Source organism: Prionailurus bengalensis, chromosome C1 (genome assembly GCF_016509475.1).
Source record: "Prionailurus bengalensis isolate Pbe53 chromosome C1, Fcat_Pben_1.1_paternal_pri, whole genome shotgun sequence".
Lineage (NCBI taxonomy): Eukaryota > Metazoa > Chordata > Mammalia > Carnivora > Felidae > Prionailurus > Prionailurus bengalensis.
Genome location: NC_057345.1, coordinates 187,257,602 through 187,284,850, shown reverse-complemented (window position 1 = coordinate 187,284,850; position 27,249 = coordinate 187,257,602). Strand labels below are relative to the sequence as shown.

Below are 27,249 nucleotides of genomic sequence, written 5' to 3'. Positions count from 1 at the left end.
GGGAGGGGGGATGGGCTAATGGGTAAGGGGCATTAAGGAATCTACTCCTGAAATCATTGTTGCACTTTATGCTAACTAACTTGGATGTAAATTAAAAAATAAAATTAAATTTAAAAAAAAGGAGACTGAACTTTAAGCCCAATGGCATTTCCAACTTAAATCGTTACAGTTATAATCCAATAATAGAAAGATATTTTAAAATAAAACAGCCACAGAGAGTGTCAACTATAAATTTCAGTTGTCTTGGATATTACACCTTAAGCTGTTATTTTCTCCTTTGGACTAAAAGCTGCCTGAGGACAGAAATGATTGCCTCAAAAGTACCTTCTCCTTTTCAATTCATCCAACAGTGGATCCACTAGAGGTAACTGATGAACTCATTTCATCACAAGGATTTTATTAAGTATTAATTTCCCACAGTGCTCCATTAGGTATTGTATAAAAATACTCCATACACCTGTTCTCAGGTCTCTGAAAGCTTATAATTTAAGACAAAACAGTTGTTATTATTCTTAATTTTCAGAACTAAAATGTCATTGCCCTGTGTGACAGATTGAGAAACAAACTAATCATAAAAAGGCCATAAAAGCTAATAACTAAAGGAAATAAATGCACTAAAATAAATCAACGTAAAATTATAAATGATCACAGAATTTTCAGTTGTTTATTATGATTTATTTTATTGAGTTGAGAGATCTATTAACCTTTTGCTATAGGAAGACGGAAGGTACTAATTGAGTTGGAGGGGCCCTACTCTCATTGTCATGCAGATTAATAATATTTACAACTTAAACATCACCCTCTTTCAAAACAATGCCAACGTTTTGATAAGTTACTGAACTGCAATAGCAACAACACCATCTACTTTTAATCTTCATGTGCGTATGTGACATTGATCATGACAAGTGGATTGGTGTGGCGTCTAAGCCAATGCAGGGAGCATTCACACAGAACCTCTGTGGTTGGGGTGCTGACAGATCGGCCTCCTTCCCTTACTGGCTGGATGTCACCTCTGTTTTGAATAAGACACTTTTTCGGCTGAGCCTACAGTATCGCTCTATCCAACTAGCCATGTTTTGCAAAGAATCAATTACCATGACTCTGATTCTTTAAAGTGCTTTTCCTTCCCATAACCCAACTTTAGAAGCTGTTCAATCCGTCCATCAACAGGCATTCAGAAGAGGGCTAACCTTTGGTCGGTACTCTGGTGCCAGACCCAACTTCTCAAACAGGGAAACAAATAGTCTCACCCAAGATTAAGACTATGAGTCAGTAAGAATGTGAAGCCATGATATAAAAGGGGCACGTCGTTCTGCTATTGTTTGTTCAATACTCAATAAGTAAAAACAATTTTGTATTAAAATAATATATGCAATATATTACAGAATACAATGGCTAAAAATTTGCATTGATATCTAAGGTAACCCATGAGACTCCAAACAAATTATGTATTGTGGAAAATGGTTTTAACCATGTCCTCGGAGACCTGGAGTCACAAGTTTGTTCTCCTGCCCTGAGGGTATTTTGGTGGAAAACTGTGGGAAGCAGTAATGTAGTGGAAAGAGGACAGGCTTTAGAACCAGACACAGCACAGTCTGAACCCCTGCTCCTCCACATTTCCTGAGAGTCTGACTTTGACCAAGTCACGTCACCTTAAGCCCCCTTGTCCTCAGAATGTTATTTAATATGAAGATCTGTAAAATAGGTAGCACAGTAGTGGACAGAGCTAGGGTGAGCTCTAAAAAATACCACATAAGTCACACTCCTGCTTAAAAGCTTTCAGCAGTTACTTTTGTCCTTTGAATAAAGCCCTACATGGCTCTCTCTCTCAGGTTCTAAACCTTTTGGGGCACAGATTCCCTTTGGCAGTCTGGTGAAACCTATGGGGTCTTAGAATGTTTTAAATAAAATACATATAAGTATAAAGGCAACCACCATTCATATTGAAATAAAGTTAAAATTTAAAAAACGTATGCTACAGTAATATATGTGCTACTCTATTAACAACAAATCGCACAATGTGGCGGCCATTTCAATAGCTATCGTAATTTTGAAGTAGTGAGGAACAAACATCTCAGGGTTGTCTGCAGCAAATGTAATTTGATATGAAGAGATCTGTGGTTTCTAGTTGTGAAAGTCACAGATACTCCTGCTGCAACTGTGGGTTTTCTCCTTTCCCTGCATTCATAATCAAAGGAGATACTAAATTTCACTTAGATGTGAGTGAAGATGAAAATGTGTTTTTTCTCATGCAAGTTTGTGGAGCCCTGGATTCCACCCGTGGATCTTACGGAGGGCCAGGAACACAGATGAAGAGCCAATATCCCACCAACACTGGTTCCTGCTGTGCTCACTTATCTCATCTCCCCTTCCCATCCCTTTGCCCATTACTTTCTGGCAAGAGGAGCACTTGATCTTCAAACACATTCCATTGAGCCCACCTCAGGGCTTTTGCCTTTCTGGAATCTGCCCTCAGGTCTCTGCATGGTGCTTCTTTCTTGTTGTCTTCATCTCAGCTCAAGAATCACCTCCTCTGAGAGGGCTGCCCTGACCAACCCCATCTAAAGTACCCCCTCCCACAGCCACCCTCATCATTACACTATCTGAAATTATATGTTCTCTATTGACTCTCTGTTTCTCTGTCCTAAAGAGCAAGCTCCATGGGAGCAGGAATCTCCTCTACATGTTCAGCGCCATCATTCCAGCATCCAGAACAGTGGCACAAAGTAGCAGTCCAACACGTCTTTGCCAAATGAAAGAAAAAACGTGGAGACTCCATTAGTGCTACTTCTCTCATCCTTCACACTATGTTTTAGGTACTGTGAGGATACAAGGAGATAAAAGACAAACTCTGGCCTTCAAGTAGTTTATGGTCTAGTGGAGGTGGGAGGTAGCCCTGTGGAAGGTGGAGAGGACTTCTCACTCTGCTGTACAACCATGGACATATCTCTTCTAGGGCCTCAGTCTCTACAGTGCCAGATAAATGGCTTGGACAAATTTATCTCCGTGGTCTCATACCATGGTCTCATATGGTTCATGATCATGACGAGCTAACAGTGCAAGGTAGCATATATAGGAAGTGAGGGGTTTTGACCCTAAGGGGAGGAAACTTCACAGAGGTGGACAAGACTTGGAAGGGCTTTGAAGTGTAATCAGCCTCCAACAAATAACGAGAAGGGGGATTTTCAGAGTCATGAACTTCCAGCTGAAAGAAACTTTATAGGTTATCCAGCAGGACCACTAGGTAATGCTATGGACATCTCTGTATGAGGCCATTTCTGGAGATGTAACATAATACCCCAGCCCTCAGATGTAACCCAGAATGTGGCTGAGAGTATGAGCTGTAGAATGGCACTACCCGGGTTCAAATCCCAGCTTTGTAGCTTACTAGCTATGTAAATTGAGGCTAACTGCTTAACTTTTCTGTGTCTCAGTTCTCCCCTCTGTTAATAACAACAGTATTAACTTCATGGGGTTATGGTCAAAATTAAATGAGAAAATGAACGTAATGTGCGTTAACACATATTTACTAAATGTTCCTTATGATTCTTTCTGTTGAATGTTTTTTTAAAAATATTTTTTAAATTTATTTTTGAGAGACCGAGAGCGAATGGGGGAGGGGCAGGGAGATGGAGACACAGAATCTGAAGCAGGTTCCAGGCTCTGAGCTGTCAGCACGTAGCCCAATGTGGGCCTCGAACTCACGAACTGTGAGATCATGACCTGAGCCGAAGTCAGATGCTCAACCGACTGAGCCATCCAGGTGCCCCTGCTGAATGGTTTGCTAGCATGTCAAACTTACTATGTATCCCCCAAAACCACTTTTCTCTTCTTCCACTGCAATTGAATTTTTACTAGCTGGAGACTACATTATCCAGTTTGTGAAGTTTCTATAAGCCAATACAGAAATATATCGTACCTTTTCCTTGACATTCACATGAGTATTGAGTTCAGCCATCTTGCTTCTAGTGGAATAAGCCCTGTAAAGAAGGAAGAAAAGATTAAGTCTAAAGTTTTAAAATTGATTTCTCAATGTGTTATTTTAATGCTCTCTCCCATGCTGAAATGCTCTCGTTCAGCCATAATCATAAATACCATTTTAGAATGTAAAAATGCTTTCAAGCTAAGCATTCGTCTTAGATATGTTCTAAAAGCATATTATAACTCTAGAAGACAATGTAAAATCTTTTATTCATACTATATTGACACGAAAAATGACAAAGATAGATGGGTGTGTACCCAAACTGTGTTTTTTTATTAAGTAAAAGAAAGGTAGTCAAAAATAGTGAGAGGAGGAAAAGCATACCTATTTTAACTAAGCATTGTCATCCCAGTCCTTGCTGTCCCAAAGCTTTTATTAGCCGCTAGTTAATTTAACAAACATTTATTGAGTCTTTCCTGCATATACATAACTATACCAAAGCACTCGAGGAAGAAACAGGAGAAATGATTCCAGATTTAAACATAAACACTGGACATAACAGTTTTTAAACTGGCTTTTTCACTTATCAATATATGAACAGCTTTCCAGATCAATGCATATATAACCCTTCACCATAATTTTAATGACCATAAATTCATGATCTCTATCAAATGGAGTCTTAAAATTGCCCATAATCTTTGTTTCCCTAAATTCTTTAGGCTTTCTACTGCTGGTGTCTAATCTTTTTTGTGAAGTGACCCACTCAGAGAAGATCTATATTCTTAATAAGAAGCAGTGGTGTTTTCTTTCTTCTCATCTGGTCTAAACCTTTCATGATTATTACGGAAGACAGATCTTAAGTCTTTAATAGTTTCAATCTCTTTTTGAAATAGAACATGAATGACTTAAATGGCCAAACAGATTGGTTCAAAAATTAGCAGCAGGACAGGCCAAGGTATCGATATACTTCCTCTTTGCATGTTTTACACTTTTTGTCAATCAAAAACCCCTGAAACTCTTTCTTATATTCTTTTTGACTTATGCTACAATGAGTGCATCTAGAGTTGATACATTTCAGGGATAACTTCCAAAAATTCTCTGATTTCTCCTCATCATTTTCTTTTAAACCTAGGTCTTAAATAAAACATAAATTCAGATCTATTACATTTTGTTGATTCAGGATGAAAGCTTAGCAATATGTAAACTTTATTACCCTTCAAATAGGAATCCACATATATTATTATGCATTATCAGACATTATAAACAATAGGATTTCATTCTTGTAAGTTTCCAAATGCTAATGCCACTAACACATGCATTTGGGCACACTAACAGGCTAGACCCTGCGTACTCAATCCCCAGTAAGACAGCTCCTTCCCAAATGCTCTGCAAAGAGTGTCTGTCCCATTGAATACTCCCAGTTAAATAACTGTCCCAAATGGTAAATTCTTTTTTTAATATTTGTTTATTTATTTTGAGAGAGAGAGAGGCAGAGAGAAAGAGAGAGAGAGAACCCTAAGCAGGCTCTGTGCTGTCAGCACAGAGTCCAATGCAGGGCTCAAACTCAGAAACCATGAGATCATACACGAACTGAGCCGAAATCATGAGGTGGATGCTCAACCGACTGAGACACCCAGGTGTCCTGCCCCCACCCCCCACCCTGCAAATGGTAAATTCTGTATTCTCTGACTTGGCATATGGGAGAAAGCGAATAGCTGGCAAACAATACCTGAATTTCATTCTCATTTATTCCTGCTCCTAAGAGTTGCTAGGAAAAGAGAACGGGATTATTTTCTGATGATCTATAACAGTGAAGACAGATGGCATATGAGGTACAAGGACAAATAATCAGGAGTTTTTGTTGATAAGCCATAGATGAAAGTGGAACCTTTGATCAGTCATCACAACACCTGCAAAATGGTCTACAATCATATTTGAAAACATCTGGATGGTTGATTTTCTTATTCAAATGGGAGTTTAGGCATGTAAACACGAACAGTACATATATGGATTTTTCTGCATGGGACATTGTATGCCTGCCTGTATGTGTATGTAAGAGAGAGAGACATTGTAAGAGGGAACAAGGATGGGGGAGGGAGGGGAATATATAGATTATACCTATGGAACTATGAAGGATCAAAGGTGACAGCTGGATTTGGTACTATTTGTTAGGATAGATCTGTGAGCCACAATTCCTTTCATTAGACTAGACTAGCTAAATCTTCTGGACACATCTAATCTTGCCATTATAGATGTGTGAAATCTGATAGAAAAAAGTGTTGTGTTTTTGTTTTGCTTTGATGTCTAGGATTTGGGTGTGAAGCATTTTCTAAAGCTGGAGTGTTATAATCCACAGAGAATCAGGGACGAATTTCATTGAGGACAGAAAATTTCTGAGATCTGAGGAAGTGGCAAGACTGAATGGTGATCTGTATTTGTAGATGAAATACACACACACACACACACACACACACACACACACACACATTTCTTTGGCAATTCCCTTTCTCTTTGACCTCAAAGTCTAACTCAAGAAGACTCTTCTTTGGTAGTGGTGCCAGTAAGATTAATTACAACATTTTTGTGTGCGTGTGTGTGGAAGGAAAAGCTGGCTCCGAGGGTGGAATGGGGCTATTACAGGTTTCTCAGACGGAAAGAGATAATTACAGGGACCGTTCTTTGCTCATTTTACTCCCTTAATTTTTTTCACCTGTGTGGAGCACTGCCTCTAGGCTCTCCCTTCCAGGTGGATTGCAATGCTCTCTCTACATCAAGGCTTTCTGCTGGCTGGTGTATAACAGAGAGATTGGGGAATCAGCTACAGTTCCGGTTATGGAAACTAGATGGAGGATTTTAATCTAAATAAAACTTAAAGAATTAAGAGTTTAAATGGCTAGACAGTCAAACAGTTCTATTGATAAGGAAAAACGTTAGGGCAAGGTTGATTATCAGTGTGCTGAAGGTCCTTGTTAAATGTCCACACCCTCGGTTTGGCACTACCTCTGGATTATTGTGAAGCACACCTCACACTGGCATGGCATCATATGCCCATTACCCTTCCAGAGCCGACTCCCTCTCCGCTCTGAAAATGATACTATGCTGTGCCCCTATTCTGTTGGGATTCTGTGTTTTGCTACGAACTCTTTCTGGACAGTCAGATCAATTTCATCCGAATCTTAATTGTTTCATTTAGATAGTTAAGATCTTTTCCTCCACTACACATATTGTCATCTCCTCCAAAGTAACAAAACAAGCCCAGAGACTGACAACTTGAAATCCCAGCCCTTATAGTTGCAGACCCCTGAGTTAATCTGAGAATCCTTTAATGCTGTGAGTGATAGGTGTTTGGGACCAACACACCTCACATCACACATGGTGACAAACTTGGTAGCTTATCACTACTGGACACAACTGATGACCATATCCTAACTTACTTTGATCAAAAGAGCTTTTAAATCCTGGTTTCTAATTCCTACTATCACTTAAAAGTGTTCTCAGAACTGACTAGTGACTAAAGCCTAATCATTCAAATCTGTAAATACATGTTCCATACATATCAATCAATCAATATAAAATTAAAATAACCAGAAATTCTTCATATTGATGTAACATTTCAATAGCTTGATGTTGCTTGAAATTTTTTTCCTTAAAGTTGTACTTTAGCTTTTAGTAATAACATTACAAACATACATAGATGCCATCTAAGTTTTATATACATCCCAGAGAAATATGTAACAAATAGTTATATATTATACATTATATTAGTTATATATTACATATACAAATAGTACTATATATATATATATATATATATATATATTCCAAAGTCAAAACTTATTAGGAAAAGATATCAACCCCAAAGAAAAGAATTTCACAATTTATCACCAATATATCATCTATATACTTCTCCAGTGTAAAATTAATAACCCACAAATATGGTTACCAATCACTTCATGTGCAAAGTTATATCAAACTGTACTACTCATTATGCAAGATCTTACTTAATATACATTAATGACAGTCAGAAAAATCTATTAGTTTATAACAAAGATAAATATTCTTTATGAAAAATAAACCTGAATAGCAAATATGTTTCAGCATTTCTAATTAATACAATTCAGTGAAATTTAATATATGTGACAATCTAATCAACTACCAAACTCTGAGTTTAAAAAATGTATGTATTTATAATGTTCACACAATCATATTCAACATAAAAAGTGAAAACAAGTTATTGAAATGCCAAATTGCTTTCTGACTCCGTTTCCCTCATGTTTTACTGGGTAGACAGTAATAAAGTTTCACTTTTGTTTCTCTAAAACCTATTACTGCTCTTAGAGTCACTTTCTTTTTCCCAGGTATGACATCACTTTTCTTGAATTGGATTCAGGGAACCAGAGGTGATATGTAAGAAAAATTTTTAAATAACGATTTTCACAATTTTTTTCAAGATCATTTATGCAAAGTTCTCCCATGATCTATAAAAGTATAAAGGTCACAATGCATAATTAGAGCTGTTCACAGAGTATTTCATAAATCATCATAATATAGCTGAAGGGGATAGGTTAAGTGTCACACATCCTGACAATAAGGTGCAGAGTAGGTAAATGAGCAAGTTGATAGAAGATGGGGATCGACTGGCTTTCTGGCTGATCGTGAGAATCACCTGGAGAGCTTTTAGAAACAGAGACTCTTGGGCCCCAATGCCAAGTGGTATGGGGGGTTTGAGGCCTGAAAAAAGCAACCCCCCCAGGTCATTTTCATGCAAAGCCAGATTTGACTGTGGCTAGACTGCACTGGAATGTGCTGGGGCTATAAAATATATCCCAGATTTCAAAGACTTACTACAAAAAAGTAATGTAAACTGTCTCAATACTTTTTATACCTATTACGTGTTGAAATGATAATATTGGACATACTGGGTTACATCAAATGCAACATAAAAATTAATTTTACCCATTTCTTTTTACCATTTAAAAAATTTTTTAAAAATATTTTTTAAGTTTTATTTATTTATTTTTGAGAGAGAGTGAGTAGGGGAGGGGCAGAGAGAGAGGGAGAGAGAGAGAGAATCCCAAGCAGGCTCTGCGCTGTCAGCACCGAGCCCGATGTAGGGCTCGAACTCACACACTGTGAGATCATGACCTGAGCCGAAACTAAGAGTTGGATTCTTAACCGACTGAGCCACCCAGATGCCCCTCTTTATACCTTTTTAAAGGTGACTACTGGAGAATTGTAAATGGCCTATGCGGCTTACATTATATCCCTACTGGAAAGTGCAGTCCTGGAGCAGCTGTGCTGAAAGTTTGATTCCCAGAAGAGCAGTATCAGCGGCATGTAGGAACTTGGTAGAAATGCAAATTCTCTGTCTCTTGCTATAGACAGAATGAATCAGAAGCTCTGGGGCAGGCGCACAGCAATCAGCATTTAGCCCTCCCCATCCCCACCCCTACCCCCCCCCACTTCCCACCCCCCACCCCCCATCCTCACAGCAGGGCATTCAGATGCACACAAACTAAGCTCTGAGAGCCACTACTCCAGAGTCTCCATCCTGGGAATATTAAGAAAGGGCCTCTTCCTTGATCTCAATCACTACACACAACAAACAGATTCTTATAGAAGCCTAGAGAGATAAATGCGGGCCCAGTTTCCCACAAATTACATTAAAGAATGATCTTCCCACCAACATACTATTAATAATAATTAACACACTTATGGGGTAGTTATAATGCGGGGCACACTAAGTACTCAACACATTTTTTTTCAGTTAATGCTCCCCCTATAAAGTAAAAACGATGATTATCCCCCATTTCACACATGTGAAAGCTGAGGCATAGGAATTCAGTAATTAAGCCAGAGTGGCAGGGCCAGGATTCAAACCCAGGCACTGACTCTGGAGTCCACTTAGAGCACCTCAAAGTCATCATAAACAAGTTATGGGGCTCAGTGTATATGAATTGCAGCAAGAATTCTGCAAGGAGAATGGAACCCATCCCAGGCTTTGGCTTCTCAGGCCAGGCAGGCATGTGATATATGCCTTGTTATCTATGCAGGGCATACAAACTGCAGAGCAAAACTGCTAAACTCACACAGGAATGGACAGGAATATACTTGTTATAAAGAGATGGCTGTTTTCCTGCGGCTTCCTACCTCAGACAAGAGTGTAGAAAGCTGCATTTAGCGGGCCCTGAGCCAAGAAAGTGTTTCCTTGGCTCTCCAGTGCTGCCCAGGGGCTCCATGACATTCCAGGGCCTAATGTTTTAACTGCTTCTTCTTTCTAAATTAAAGTAGTTACAGTGTCTATGTATGTGACTTCGGTACAGCCTAGACAGTGTTGTGATCATGTGGGTAGCTCCTGAGACATTTTCTCATGGCTGCCTCAGAGAGAAGAATCAGGACTGATCTTGTGAGCTGGAAGTCAATCCCTTGATGTGATTGGCGGAAGCAGCAAAAAGCTTCTCAGTCAAAACAGAGTGTCCAACGGTCTCCCAGAGTGCCAGTTCCTAACCTGTATAAACTTAACAGACATCTGCATTTTTACTCGGTTTATTACAGCACGCTATTACCTCTGGAAGAAGGTGCACTGTAACAGATTAACTTATTTTACTGCACTGCCGTCAACTGGCCCTCAGCAGAGAGCAGTGCTCTGAGAGAATGACAAACAGGTCAGGTAAGTTTTCAATAGGTCTGTCTATATGGGGCACCACATCCTTATGCACATCTGAAGAAAGGTTCTAGATCATCACAGTATATAGCATGAGGGCCTCAGGTCTCCAGCTGTAGAACAAGAGGCTGGAGTTATAAGGGAAGTGAAATAATTTTACCTATGCCCTTCTGAGTTCTTACCTGAGACCCCTCTATAATAAAAGGCAGATTAACAAGGGAAAAACAAACAGAAGTTTATTAACATGTGCACTCACGTATAGAAGGGAGGTACGCAGGGGAAAGTGAGGCGTTCTCACCGTGGCTTAGAATTCAGAATTAAATACCATGTTAACAGGGAAAGGGCGGGGGGATAGGCCTCTCAGAGGACAGCAAATGATTTTGAGGAAAGACAGAGATCTGATAGTTTGCAACCAATGTGTTTAGGCATGACAGGAGTCAACAGTCTAACTTGGTTGACAAAACTGCCAGAGGGAAGTTCAGAGATAGCCTCTCCCTGCCTTTGTTGTTTTTCAAATGCCGAGAGCTCACAATAATCAATAGGTCAAGGTGGCATATTTTGGTAGTATGTCCTGAACTCCTACAATCACATTTTGGGGTGGCATATTCTCTACCCTTCCGAGTAGGACCTCCGTGGCCCTTTTCAGCTCTCAGACCTTGCAAGTCTGTAAGGGCCCTGGGAGTGAAGGGAGCACTTAGCAGCTAAGGCAGCAGAAAGCTAAAAATCCACCTGAAAAAAAAAAAAAAAAAGCATGGGGGCTGTCTCCAATGTACTAGGCTGTCTTCCTGTAAAGATCACCTTTAAACTGGTCACGGACTAACTGTCCAGTCCCCCAAGCATGACCAGGGGTACTTGCATGCCAGCTGAAGAGGGAAATAGTGTTCCTTCTATGAAACTGGGGCTTTGCTTAAATTTAACATTACATAGGTTCTCTGTTGCTTGACTTTCCTGTTGCCTGAGCCCTCTCTTCTGTTTTGTGCCCTCTTCCCTTTCCCTCAGTCCTTTGCTGCCCCTTATCTGGTGCTGTAATTACTGAGGTCTCTTATATTCCAAGTGCTTCAGCTCTTTCTTCTGTGGTTTAATTCCCACAGTTTAATAAATGTTCTTGTGCAGTGCCTTGTTCCTTAGAGGAAAGCTGCCTTAATTATTAGGAATGAGGACACATAAACAATGAAACAGAGAATGGTGATTAAAATATGAATTTCATATAAAGATACTTACCTAGACTTTTTTTGTTTAATTTTGCTAATTCGGAGGGGGAAAAAACCCCTCAAGGTTGCATTTTTATTCAAAGACACTTCAATGTACTAAACTCACTGTTAGAACAACTTTGCTGAAAAGCATTTTAAGGGCAAATGTCAGAAAAAATTTCACATTTAAAAGCCCAGGCTCTGCCTCTTTTGAAAGGCAGGGTTAGCCTTTGGTTTAGAAATGTCGCTGCCTACGAAGTTCTTTGTGGGGGGAAGAAAGAAAATTGAATGTTTTATTTAAACAGGTCATTAACAGTCAATACTTATTTGAAAAGGCCTGCTTCCAGAGGCAGATAAAAGCTTCCAATCACTTAGAATATCACTTGAGCGCATCTAGGGCAAGATGTGCTGATGCAAGTTTCAGACCTCTATGGGAGAACGTCTTCACTCAACAGCCCCACAGCGGGGGTAGGAGGGCAGAGTCATCCCAATTGTGCGCCCTTGTATATGCTGCACACCCAGAGCCAGCAGAGAAGAGCACAAAGCACACTTTATGGCCAGCCCAGCTTTGAATTTTTCCATTTTAGTACTGGCAAAGGCGTATGAATGAAGATTAACCATTTTTGCATAAAGTGCCAAACCACCTCTCCATGCCAGCAGAGTGTAAATGGAAGCAAAAGAGCAAAGGGCAGCTAAACTGAATGCGGCAGATCTCAGGCACTGCAAGCACACGGGGTGGGTGTGTGGCAGGCTTTATTAGCATTCAGCTGTGGCAAGATTTTCCTATTTAATTTGAAATGATTTCATTTCATAGGTCTTTGACAGCTTGAGAATATAAATAAATGCCTTTTTCTAAAAGTGACCCAACGCTGGCTCCTGGAAGGCTCTGCTTCTGATCGAGGGGCTTTCAAGCAAACACGTGTTTCCATAGAGATATGGGTGACCCGGGCCTGGTGCGAGTACCTACTTGTACCAGCAGTTCAATTATGTTTCAAGATGCAGTGATGTCAGCTCAAGTCTTTAAAACATGCCCATTCTCAGAGAAGCCTCAGGAAAGGTGAAGTGACTGGCATTATGAGGTTCAGAAGAAGAAATTCTATCCTCTCCAAGCACGCCATAATAGTTTCTCTTTCTGCAGATTACGCTAGTTTGCCCCCCATTCCCCTACTGCCCATTGAACGAATCTCTAATCCCAGAGGGGTATGGACAAAAAACCAAGCAAGTTCTTCGCACACCTGAGCACCAAGTGCCTTACACAGACTCCCCAAATGCTGAAAAAGAACACGCTTTCCCTCTCTTCCCTTGCTCCCAGTTCTTCAACTAGCCATGGGCAATTCCTACAGAGACGGCAATGCTTTTTCTTATTATCTGACAAACATTCACTAAACACCTTGGATGTACCTGGCTCTATGGGGAATGCTGTCAGTGGTTACAAAGTAACACTGAACTCTTACTGTGTACCCGACACAGCACTAAGCACTTTTCATATATTAACCCATTTAATTCTCATAATAACTCTATGGAGTATACTATCCTCATTTTATTAAAAAAAAGAAATGGAGTGACAGAGAGTAAGCTACTTACTCAAGTCACACTGCTAATAAGTGCCTGAGCTGAGCTCTCAGCTTGGACCTCCTGATTCCTTCTATTACTGGATGGAGACAGATGTATACACAAAAACACAGACAAGAGCCAGATGAGGAGGTGGTGAAGGAAATCAGAGTGTGGACTCAGGAAATCAGAGTTGGAATTGAGCTGGCTTAAGGTTCTGGGCAGGGCTCAGAATCAGGACTGTGGTCTGCTCAGCCTGCAAGTCTCCTGGCAGAGACCAGGCATAGCGGAGGGCTGGAGGCATGCTTGCAGTCAGCAGGGGCTGTATACTTTCTTAAAACTTTTCATAGCAACTTTATAAGGAAAACATAGATATTCATCTCCCAAGAAAACATGCATTATGGTTCTGCAATATAACTCCAGAATGGCAAAGAGAAGTCCTAACTAAACTTGGCAAAGAAAGGCTACACATTCAAAGCCAACTCGGGAAGCTGGCTTATTTGTCACGGAATAAACACCGGTAGAGAAACCATCATCTTTTCAGTGCAGAGTCTGGTTTCAGAAACCTCTGTTCCAAGGAGCTCACAATATTCCTAATTCATTAAGTCAGAACTCTTTTAGGAAACATTTAATGATTTTCTCAGAGGGGCAGAGAAAGGTTTTTCCTAACTGTCTTGAAATGGCACTGGCACTGACTGAGTAAAGACAGTAGAAGATGTCTACCTTACATGTACTGGCATTTGGTGGGAAAGGAATACTAGGAAACTGAGGCAGTGCCTCAATATCCAGCAGGAGAGACCCCACAAGCAGCCAGCCCCTCTAACACAATGACACCAACCCCACCCCCACCCCCAAACTCCTGGACATAATTACTCCTGAGACTTTCCAACAAAATCAACCTCAACTCACTTTTTAAGGCTTCCTGGTGTGTTCTAAATCAGCTCCCAGCGCAAAGCCCAAGTTTCTGGCTTTGTCAACACGCAGATAAGCCCTGTTCCCCAACTGGCCCACCTTTATCAACACATTTTTGCCATGACCAGTACGTCATCACAGTAGTGACGCAGGTGGAGTCAGAAACAGGGTAGGTAGCCGGATCCCGGGTGTGGCTGAGTAACTGGCAGTAGGCTGGTGGCCTCAGCCACCTGAGGCTCAGAAGGACTCACCCTCTGAGAAACGGCTTGTTCCCTTTTTGTAAAACCGGCCAGTGCTTTTGCCTTCGGGTCCCTGTTAGTGAATGCCCAGTTCTTCATTCTTCTTATCTTAGGGAAGGCGTAACTATAAGACTAAACTCGCAACCTTTACACTGACTGCCCCAGAGGCTAAGAGACAGTACAGGCTGGGACTCCAGTCATCATTCCAAAGGTCAGTTTCTGGGTATGGTCATCTGCTAAAGGCTTCTAATCTTCCTGTGACACTAGCGCAGCATATGAATCAATTAGCAAACATTCCTGGCACTATACCCGGAGGCTTGCTCTCTCCCCTCCTCCTTCTAAAACCTGTTCCTGGTGTTAGGGGTGCCTGGGTGGCTCAGTCAGTTAAATGTCAGACTCTTGATTTCGGCTCAGGTCATGATCTCCCAGTTTCTGAGATCGAGTCCCACGTCTGGCTCTGGGCTGACAGCATGGAGCCTGCTTGGGATTCTCTCTCTGTGTCACAATAAATAAACAAACTTAAAAAAATAAATAAATAAAACCTGTTCTTGGTTCTAGACCTAACTGGAAGCATCTGTTGGCTAATTCTGCACTAAATGAATAATGTACTACCATGTCCACATGTATATACATTTTACGAGGGGTCATGCTCTTGCTCAGAGGAATGAAGTTCTCATGGTGAACATTCAGTCTTTACCAGTGAAAAGCTAATGTGAGGTGCATGAGGGTGGGGATAACCATGGGTGGGGGGCTGGAGGGCAGAATGGGCAAGGCTTTCTTAACTGTTACACCTGTTTTGCCTGCAGGCAAGTTAGTCCTATATATGTTACCTCTGTTTGCTGGTTTGATTTTTAAAAACCCAGCCTGTAAGTTCAACATGTTGTCAGAAAGGTGCTGTTTCTCTTTAGGGTCAGGCCTGTCTTGGTCCCCGCCATGTCAGTAACCACCCACAGGCAAAGTCACCAGGGAGCCCCACCCCCACTCCCAGCTGGCCCTGTGGCAGAGTGGCAGAGGCATGCGCATGAATTATGGTGCTTTTTACAACATGCATAGCATCTTGGGCCCTTAACTGATTGCAGAGAGGAAACTGCCTATTTTCTGCTATTCAGCTTCTTCCTTATCTTCTTATGCTAGAAAACAAATAATTACAATTTACCAAGTTTGAAACTCAATTCTGCCTCTTACTAGTTTTGGGATTTGGGCAGATTGCTCCACGTCTCTATGCCTCTGTTTCCTCATCGGTAAAATGAGGATAATAATAATAAGTACCTCACTGGGTGGCAATGAGGAGGAAACGAGTTCCTATTTGTAAAAGTGATTAAAACAGTGCTTGGCACACACAGAATAAATAGAAATAGAGAAATAATCTCACTAGATTCCTCCATAGCCTGTGTGGTTGCTTTCCTATAATCCTCATTCTACAGATGAGAAACTAAGCCTTAAGAGGTCACGGTCATGCATCTAGCCAGTGAGGGAGCTGGCCCTTGAAACACAACCTTCCAAAGACAAATTGCCCTTATATGTCTACACTTTCCCTAACCTCCATCTCGGACACTGCCACCTTACAGGATGGGGGAAGCTCTAGAGGGGAGTGGGTGGCAGGCTAAGGCCCGAATGCAGCATTACTAAGAAGGATGCAAACTCTCAGGGCTATGTCCACAGGGTCATTTGTTTTTCATGTTCTTTTTCACGAATACCTCTTCCCCTAGGATGGATTGGAAACTCATGCCAGGTCACAGTTTCTGGCCATGGGGATAGCCAGATGTGATCAGTGCTCTGGTGACCAAATTCATAGCTAAGGTACTTGTCTTCAGAGGACAATAAACAATTACAATATAGAAAGAGCAAAGTTCAAATAAAGCCTTAGAGCTAATTAGAGAACAACTTAAAAATTACTAAATCTCCTTTTATACATTCTGATTTCAGGTTAATTGTATTAAGATGGATAAAAAAGAGAGAATTAATATGATTTTAATGCCCTTGGGTTTATTCTAATGCAATCACAGATAATAAAAACTCATTTTGACCATTTTATGATATGCTAAAAATTCTACAGGTCATATTTACTATCTTAGTAAATTTTCTTTCAATTTCTAACTGTAATAAAAAATAGAAATCTGTCACTTGAAATATGCTGTAATGGGAAAATTAGTAAAGTCCTTTAAAGCATTTCAAATGTACAAGATATTAATAGATTTAATGAATTACAAAAAGAACCCTTCCCTCTAACAAGCCTATCTCTGATAAATTACACTTCTTTCTCTTTTCCAAAATACCTAAGAGAATGCCTTTGATAAGTAAATGTTCAGGAAAGACGTGGAAAAAAGAGGAATAAATGTCCTCTCATTCTGTTTTTCCCTTCTTGGTTGCAGTGAATCTTTACTAATTCATTCCCTAGTTTTCAACACCTAGGACTGGGTTATCACTTTAAACGCCACCATTAAACCCAGCTTTGTCAAATGTTGTTCTAGTCATGTCACTTTACACACACTCCAATTCACTCCTAATCCTCCTCCCCTTGTATTACCAAACCTGCAATGTGTTGGTCATTCTCACAGCCAAGGTCCCATCATGAGCACTTAAGCCCTCCACATCTTCCCATATCGAACCCCATATATCCCAACTCTTTAACCAGGTGACTTCCCCAACGTCTGTTACTTATTTTACCTCTTCTTCATGCAGAGTCTTGTATTTGGGGTAACCAGGGCACCAGACTGGCCCACTAGTTCCCCTCTATCAAAACCTATATACACTCTGTCCAAAAGAGAAGACTGAAATTGAACCCTTTCTATGGAATATGAGAAAACAAAAAAATAGTTGCTTTTCTTTTTGCTTTTTTTTTTTTAATTTTTTTTTTCAACGTTTATTTATTTTTGGGACAGAGAGAGACAGAGCATGAACGGGGGAGGGGCAGAGAGAAAGGGAGACACAGAATTGGAAACAGGCTCCAGGCTCTGAGCCATCAGCTCAGAGCCCGACACGGGGCTCGAACTCACGGACCGCAAGATCGTGACCTGGCTGAAGTCGGACGCTTAACCGACTGCGCCACCCAGGCGCCCCAAATAGTTGCTTTTCAACCCAATGCTAAATACACTGAACCACTACCCTTACCATTTATATATCCCTGTTAACTCTACCCATAGATACAGATTTTTTTTTTTTTTTTTGGCTGTGGACAGTAAGGGCTCTTTGTAACCCTTTCCCATGGCCTGCCTGTTTACTCCTTTAGTTTACAGCATTAAGCTGTAAGAGGGGAGCAGACAGACACTGCACCATCTTTCCCTGCACTAAGCTCTAGCCTGCCCTGCAGCTCAACTCACATTGGGGGAAGTTGGGAAAGCACCAAATGCTTACAATGGTCTACAGGCCTCAGCAATATGTAGCTTAATCTCTTCCAAATCATTTTTATAAAGATTGAATCAAAACTGGTTTTTTGTACAGTAGTTCAAATATTGTACAGGCCTCTCAAATAAATATAATACATTATTTCCCTTTGGAAGACTTTCTGTTAGTCATCCAATCTACCTTAAAGCAATTTTCAGGTATAAATGTATTAGGTTTTGATCACTTGTTTGATGAAAAAGATCCCTCTCTCACAGCCTTGATTCCACTTATACCCATTCTTGGCAGTCTGATAGAGACAAGCAATTAGTGTTGTTTGATTTTTTAATAATGCTAAAAATTTCATCATCCAGCCTCAGAACATATCCTTTGAGTGAGTTCCCCATGGGCTGGACACTGCATGTAGAGGGGCATCCACACGTGTGTGTAATATGGGAAATGGTACTCGATGCCTATTCTTGAGGAGTGCATGTTATGGGGCATCAGTTCTCTTGGTCAGAACCAAGAGAACTGAGAATGCCAGTAATGGAATCTTAAATCATTCTGAAATGATTAATCATGTTTATTAAAGGGGCTTCTAGAGGGGAAGACAGCTTTAATTTAGGTCGGTATATTAGAGCTCCTGAGGCGAGGTGCTCTTTGGTACTACTTTAAGGAAGTAGTGGCAATTAATGGGAATAGCCTTTTAGGTAAGAAGAAAAGCAAAACTGAAACCTCTCCGGCAGAAACAAGTAAGTCACATGTGAGGCCAGAAAGAAAGCCTACCTCCACAGTGCAGAGAAGTCAATTGATAAATATTTATTGGGGGCCCACTATGTATCTTGGCTAGATGCAATGTGTTCAGCTTATTGTAATGCAGTATAATTTTAAGATTGGCTCTGAAGAGAGATAAGATTAGCAGGCAGTAAGCGATTAGATGATAACAGAAAGCAGTATGTGAAAGGTGTTATATGGTGTGGTTTCAGCTGTATGCTTGTTGTGTTCATAATGCTGCAAAGAGATAATGTCTTTGTTTTGTTTTCCTTTTAGCAAATGGGAGAGTTCCTTCTCATCCCCATCCCACCCCAATTCTCTGACCCATTCCTCTGTCATTTTGGTTATGGGTTCTGAAACTAGACCCAATTTTCTCTATTATTTTTGAAATGCTGAATTGAAACTTGACTTTTTAAAAAAATTATTTCAACTTGAAGCAAATTAATTCTTTGTCCTTTTAGTTTTGCAAAAATATACTCTTTAATCTGACTAATATTAAATATACACTCCAAAACAAATAAAAGCTATGTAGCTGAGTTTCATTTCGCTCCAGGAAAGCAACTCATAAATTACATTGAAGATTTCATTTGGTTTTATTTTTACCTGGTTTTGCATCCTGGGAGATAACCAACTTAACCAAACTCAGTCTTGAAAAAGAGATAACCAGATGCTGAAAAGACACTCTTGTTTGTTTTACTAAGTGGTTCTTTTAAAAATATGAGTAAGTATTAAAGAGAGAAAATGTCTTTGGAAATTAATCTACTTAAAAAAAATCTATTTCTGAACGGCTGCCAGCCAGACTTCAGTTGGTTTCATTTTTCATTTCAAGCTTTCTAACAATATATGACTAGACAGAATGAGACCACTCTAGATATCTCATGGAAAACATAGGGTAAGGACTGGGGAAAGACTACAAAGACTAAATAATGCTTAGAGTTTTAGTTTAAGTTTTTAAAAATCCTGAAGCTATGCTGCATTATGGGAAGAAAATAAATTTAGCTGTGACAAAGCATTCTCCTTCTTCAAACCTTTGAATAATCAATCAGCTTCTTGCTTTACAAAGGCTTCCCATATCTGATAACGCTGCCATGCCTTTAGCAAGAGCTATCATTTGAGGAGCTCATTCATTCATTCAACAAATGCTTAGTGAGCACCTTCTTTTGCCAGGCACTGTCCTAGGTGCTGAGGAATACAACAGCAAACAAAATAGACTCCTCAAGCACCAGGCTGGATTTTATCCCATTATGTCTATTTCACCAAGTCCTCACAATGCTCCTGCAAAGTAAGTATCATTATCTTCATTTCATAGATGGGGGAAGTAGGCATACAGAAGTTAAGGCCTAGGTCCCAGAACCAGTCAATAGCAAGGCAGGAACTCAAAACCTCTGAAACTGATTCCCAAGCTTGTGCTTATTCTATTAGACTACTGTCATTATTTTGGTTCAATGCAAATAAAGGAAAACAATTAAAAAACTATATTTAATGGGCTCACTCCACTTGGGAAATCTTTGTATTCACAAGAATTAGAATCAGAAATGTAAAGCTGGCTTGGCAAAAAAGTCAAATGGGACAAAAAAGTTATCAATGGGAAGAACAATGTTTTGTCTGTGTTTTAACTTTTGTTCTCCACTTCTCAGGGAGGACAAATCTTAAGAGTAGTGTGCCTCCTGTCACAGAATTTGTTCAAGCAGAGGCTGGTTGACTACTTAGTGGGATGCCGGAGAGGGGATTCACTTATAATTCAGGAAAATAGGGGACCTCTGAGTCCCTTGATTCTCCCCCTGGAGAATCTCTCCAGGATTCCAAAAGGGGAGACAAACTAGTTTTGTAATCTTTCCTCAGTCTTTCCTCTAAGTTTCCCATGAAGCATCTAGAATGGTTTCATTCTTAGTCACGTATTGTCTGAAAGCTTGAAATGAACACTGAAACCAAGTTAGGTCTAGCTGACACTTGCTAGGCATGCTCCCAGAAGTGATAGCTTCCCTTAGGGCTCTTTGTGCCCAGGAGTCTAAAATGGTCACGGAAAAGGCCTGCTTGCAGACAAGACTGGAAATGCTTCCAAATATATGGCTCTGTTGGAAAATAATATATGACTTACCATTAAGGCAAAATCTAAAGAAAATTGTCACCAGAAAGGCATGAATACCTTCTGCGTAACTTAGTTTTTTTGTTTGATTTGGTTCATAACTCAACCTGACTCCCATGGAACGCATCTCCAGGTCTCAACTTACTCACAGTCCTGCAAGCTGGAACAGCTTCAACACTCACCATCCATCCCTCACTACTTATTTCACAAAGAAAGGTCTAGTAATTGTCCATGTTTCCAGAATCTGCAGTTATAAGGGATTCAGAGTTCTCCTGTCTTCCTAACCTGTAAATGAACCTCCTTTCCAATATCCTCAATAAGTGGCCATCCAACATCTTCTCAAATTCCCTGATGGAGATTCAATGCCTCTTAACATAGCTTCTTCTGCATGAGGCTAGTTGTGAGTAAATCCTTAGGTAAAACTGAGTCAATCGCCTTCCTATAACTTCCCATGCAATGCTTTCCTAGTCATGCTTTCAGTTAACCCATAAATCTAACCACTCTTCCCCAAGTGTCACATTTGTCCTAAGTATGCTTTCTCTATACTAGTACACAATCATTCACAGAATCACAGGATGTTAGACTTGGAAAGGACTTCATAAATCTCTAAACTATTTTATGGACAAAACATTTTGTATTGTCAGACCTTTAGAACTTTGAGAGTACACTCATTCTTCATGTGACATAGTGTTGAGTATTCTCACTCTGATATATATGATATCTATACCATATATATTGTTATGTTATATCTATCATGTACCAAAATATTATATACCAGTATGTATATATATTGATTCTATGGTTTTATTATTATTATTTTTTAAGTTTTTTAATGTTTATTTATTTTTGAGACAGAGAGAGACAGAGCATGAGCAGGGGAGGGGGAGAGAGAGAGAGGGAGGCACAGAATCTGAGGCAGGCTCCAGGCTCTGAGCCATCAGTACAGACCCTGATGTGGGGCTCAAACTCATCAACTGCAAGATCATGACCTGAGCTGAAGTCGGATGCTCAACCGACTGAGTCACCCAGGTGCCCCTATTATTTTTTTAATGCAACCTAAGATTGCATTTTATTGACAATCACATCACACTGTACATTGGTCATAATGAGCCTATATTAATGAAACCCCTAAGACATGCTCATTCAATCAATTAGTAAGTCTCATTTCCTCAGTCTTTACTTTTACAGATGATTTTTTTGGAACTTAAGTGCATGAGGTTATATTTACTTCAAATTAATTTTATCTTATCAATTCAGCCAATTTTACAGTCTACTAGAATTTTTTTGGACACCAAATCTACACCTTGCCACTTCAGCTATACATTTCACTTTGGTCATTAACAAGCTTGAAGGATATCATTGATATAACTATGCCATTAAGTAAACAGTCTGGGCTTGAATCTCAGTGCTGACACCTAAGAAATGTGTGACCTTGAGGAAGTTACTTAAACTCTCTGTGCTGCAGATTACTCATTTATAAAGTGGAGATAAGGGGGAACCTGGGTGGCTCAGTCAGTTAAGCATCTGACTCTTCATTTCAACTCAGGTCATGATCTCGTGGTTCATTGAGTTCAAGCCCCACATTGGGCTCGGTGCTAACAGTGCAGAGCCTGCTTGGGATTCTCTCTCCCTCTCTCTCTGCTCCTCCCCCACCTGGGCTCCCTCTCTCTCAAAATAAATAAATAAACTTTAAAAAATATATAAAGTGGTGATAAAAGTATTGACTGCATTGGATTATTGTAAGGATTAAATAAACTGATGCATGCAGAGTAACTGAACAGTATTTCACACCTAAGAATCTAATAGGTGTCTGTTATTTTTTTTAAATACTTTATTTTTTATTTTTTAATATAATTTGTTAAATTGGCTTCCATACAACACCCAGTGCTCATCCCAACAAGTGCCCTCCTCAATGCCCATCATCCACTTTCCCCCTCCCCCACCCCCCCATCAACCCTCAGTTTGTTTTCTGTTTTTAAGAGGTGTCTTTTATTTCTATTATTTTTATCAAATTCATCATCATTGAAGTCATTGCTAAAGAAAAATCTAGAATAAAACAGACATAAATGTCTATAGATCCCTCTCTGTGATAACATGGACCTATTCTTTAGCACTCTTTGGATTTGGTTATGCAAGCCTACTTGTGAATTCATTTAAGTACTGTTATTCCATTTATATTTCTCTATTAAATCCACAATGAAATCTTGAGATATTGTGAAAACTGGCTGGATCATATTTCTATTATTACCATAACTACCACATTTTCTTCATCTTGCATTCCAATTACTTTATTGACCAGGAGTATCATTTAGTCCCCCTGGACTTCTTGCTGGTGACTAATAATAATCACTTTCTTTTCTGAATATTCTAAAAAATTTCAGAATAAATTCTAAGATTTTGCTGAGATGTTACGTTTTCTCTTTTTGCTAATCTATAGGCATTTGGGGCTTTATCTGTTTGCTGACATTCCCTGAAGATGGCTGGCTGGAGTGGGAGAGTCACAGATGTGATGTTCTCAGTCCCATAGCTGCAATCTGGGCCAGGAGACCCCAATCCGTGAGGAAGGGCTTAGGATCTGGTATAATGCTACGGTGGGCCTCAATTCCCTCATCCACATTTTGTTCTACCCTTATCAGGTGGGAAATCATGATCCTTGATTAAAAGCCAAGAAAAAGAAGAGATGTACAGTCCTTTGTTTTGCCCATCAGAGGTCCTGTACTTTTCTTGTTCTTTTTTCTCCAAAAGTAAAACAAAATTCTATGGTAAAAAGTACAACTAAAAATAATATTCCACTCTTGACAGAAATTGTAACCATGTCATTATCAAAAATGAGAATAACACACTTGACATCATGAGCATTCCAGTGTTCTATGTCTACTTTACTTTATGACTTTAATTTTTTGTAGGATTGTTCCTTGTGAGCTTTTTTAAGTCTCTTTTGTTGTTTTAGTTTTTTTTTTTTTTTTTAAACATAATTCAGCTCACTCTGGACTTTAGGCTTCTTGACACCAATCTAATGGGATTATCTCTCTCTTTGGTATTTGTTATTTGCCTGTCCTTGCATTCTTCTTTAAATAATCTTTTATATTTTGAGTTAATCTGAGCATGCCCTTTGCAGCCATAGCCATCTCTCTTCCTCATTGTTTTTGAACATTCAAACCTCTAGTTGCAATTGTTCAAAACATTGTAGACTATTAGACTTGACAAATGTGTGTGTGTGTGTGTGTGTGTGTGTGTGTGTGTGTGTTTGTGCATTAGCTTTGATAATTTGGGAAATACTCATGATTATAAGAATTTCATTACTGTTTATTGCTTAACTCATATATACAATAAAATGTGCATGTGTGTGTGTCAGAGAGAGAGAGAGAGAGAGAGAGAGAGAGAGATTTATTGGGTATCAACTATGTACCATGTTCTGTCCTATTTACTAGGATATAAAGATAAACATTATAGATACACTCCTGCCCTCTTGAAGCCTGAAGTTTTGCAACAAATAGAAGTGACTGGGGGCGCCTGGGTGGCTCAGTCGGTTGAGCGTCCGACCAGCTCGGGTCATGATCTCACAGTCTGTAAGTTCGAGCCCCGCGTCGGTCCCTGTGCTGACAGCTCAGAGCCCGGAGCCTGTTTCAGATTCTGTGTCTCCCTCTCTCTCTGACCCTCCCCCGTTCATGCTCTGTCCCTCTCTGTCTCAAAAAAAAAAAAAAGTGACTGAAAAGGCAATCCTGATCTAGCATGACACTGAGAGCACATAGCAAGAGCACCAATTTCATTTGAAGAATTGAGTTTCTCATCCCTTTAGTCTAGAGTTTCAGGCCATTTCTTCGCTGAAATGTGAAATTTCCCTCCTAAAATCTGTGGTATGCACCTGGCTATATCCATCACCTGGTCCTTGGTTATCACAAAAGCTAAAATGACATGGTCACAATTTTCCAAATGTTGAGCACACAGTAGACACTCAAATATTATTGAATAAATGAATAAAGTTTCCTTCTACTTCTATTTTACCAACCAATCTCTTGGTGAAAATCAGATCCAAAATAGCAGTTCTTTTCATTTCCTTTATCCTCTTAGAGAAGAAAATGAGGTAAATTGGTATCTGGAACCCTGTTTTCCTTTAAACACAAATAAGACTTCTATTTTTTTAAGTTTATTTATTTTGAGAGAGGGGTGGGGGGACAGAGAGAGAGAGGGAAAGCACAAGCAGGGGAGGGGCAAAAGAGAGAGAGAGAGAGAGACAGAGAGACAGAGACAGAGAGAGAGAGAGACAGAGAGAGAGAGAGAATACCAAGCAGGTTCCACACTGTCAGCATGGAGCCCAATGTGGGGCTCAAACTCACGAACCGTGAGATCATGACCTGAGCTGAAACCAAGAGTCAGACGTTTAACTGACTGAGCCATCCAGGTACCCCTAAACATGACTAAGACTTCTAGCAGATGCCCAAATAGTTTAAGTTTTTCGTCACTCCTATTTACTATTTTTGTGTTACTTTTGTATGCTGTATCAGAAGTAAATTACACCCATGCTTATAGGGCTGAGTGGTTTCAGTTCATTCATTCAGTGAAAATGATTTATTGAGTGCATACTACATGCAAGAAACTGTTCTGGACACTATTTTTTCCTTCCTCCTTTTAACTTCGCCAAGTGTGTCCTCTCTTGGATTTTTAGATACCCACCTTTCTGTCTATCCTAAAACATCTGGATTCCTGCTCCCTAGGAACAACTCATTTTCCTTGTTTCGTCTCTGTCAAAAACTGTGCGTTTACTAACTTTTTCTTAAGTGCAGATTAATTAAAGCAGGTTTCTCAATCTTTTGATGAGGAAAACATTCTTATTTTCTTGTGATACTATTGAAATATCAAATTAAGTAATTTTTATTTAAAAAAATTTTTTTTAACGTTTTATTTATTTTTGAGACAGAGAGAGACAGAGCATGAACGGGGGAGGGGCAGAGAGAGAGGGAGACACAGAACCGGAAGCAGGCTCCAGGCTCTGAGCCATCAGCCCAGAGCCCGACGCGGGGCTCAAACTCACGGACCGCGAGATCGTGACCTGAGCTGAAGTCGGCTGCTTAACCGACTGAGCCACCCAGGCGCCCCTCAAATTAAGTAATTTTTAAAAATCAGAGCTACAAGAGAAAGCACTACATTGTTTATGAACTGCATCTATAACCACCTGCCATTAAGAATCATTGATCTTAATGATGGGAATAACTAACATGCTAACAGAATATAGTCAAATCTCTAGTATAATTTAGTTGGTCATTAACATGACCAGTAACTTTTAGGGTTTGAACTTTAATTTATATATCTGTATACCCCACATGCAGCCTAAAAATTAGAATTCACTTTCAACACTCAGGCATGTAAATATGAACATTATTTTCTTAATTTCTTTGATCTACTTTTTACAAAGTAATTTAAGCAATTTGTAATCAAAATGCAAAAACTGTGTTCCCAATAAATGCCAATTTATTTTCCATATGAAATAAAGATATATTCTTATCTTCCTGAAAAGTATACATTTTTTCATCAAGGTTTCTATATCAAATATTTGAATCAGGTCATTTTCACTGGCTGTGAATTGAGCTCAGAGTAACTTGTCAGTAAAGGAACAACAAATCCATTTGTCTTTGGTGTTTTCTTGGTGTGTTGCTAATAAACTGCTCTGTCTACATGAGGTCATGGTCACCTGACCTGGAAATGGGCTCTGCTGAGTCAGGAGGTCAGAGATCACCATGGATTGCTAAGTAAGCAATAATGCATAAAAATAATGGAGACAGAGGGGAAAAGACCCTAATGCTAATTAGCCCATAAGCTAGGCCAAATACAGTTTTGTCCAAAGATAAAAGGAATTCGGCATCAGGCAAGAAAACTTTCAATTAAAAGCAGAAAATAAAAATCATTTGTAGTGAGTTTACTTAGAGTACTGATGTTTTATCGCAGTAGGTGTATCATTTCAATAATATTGATCAAGACTTTGCAATAGGTTTAGGAACTAACTTTGAAAAATTTTAAGTCTGTTTTCAAGTTTGAGTTTTCACAATTACAGGAAATATAGAGGAAATTTTAGGAAAAAGTAATCATACCAATAGAAATTCTTAGTAAATGACTACTTTAGATTATTACATATACAAATGAAATATCTAAACATGTTTGATTTACTAGCAAGAAGTATCTGAGATATACTAAGATTCTGGTTCCTATGATAATTAGTGCTAGGAATGTAGGAGAAAGCAACCTCCAAAGTATATAAGCACAAATACAATCTGGTAGTTTGACATGGATTCCTTCACCAGGAAGTTAACCTAACAGACACCATGTGTGAATTACTACAATGGTTTACATTTGCCATTAACAATTTTACAACAGGATGTTAGTGGTTCTCTTTTTTCCTTTTATTTCAAATATTTCACACAGTTATATATGGTATTATATCTATTACCAACTCAAGTCCATGAATAATCAGTAAAAATTGCAGATTTTTTTCTTATTTGGAACTACTGTTCTCACCTAGTAGTTTTTTTTTTAATTACCTTCACTTGAAATTCTTAGTACAGCAAAAAGTTTCATTAACTCCCAAAAACAGATGG

General features: G+C 39.5%; 1 protein-coding gene across 6 annotated transcripts in view; it reads right to left on the bottom strand.

The window, feature by feature from the left end:
* SPATS2L (spermatogenesis associated serine rich 2 like) overlaps positions 1-27,249 on the bottom strand; it is a 172,895-nt gene that overhangs the window by 79,509 nt on the left and 66,137 nt on the right. For all 6 annotated transcript variants that reach the window (XM_043577430.1, XM_043577426.1, XM_043577431.1 and 3 more), the window contains one exon: positions 3,920-3,980. In XM_043577430.1, coding sequence (XP_043433365.1) covers positions 3,920-3,958 — 39 coding nt within the window. In that variant the 5' untranslated portion in view covers positions 3,959-3,980. The remainder of the gene's footprint in view (positions 1-3,919; positions 3,981-27,249) is intronic.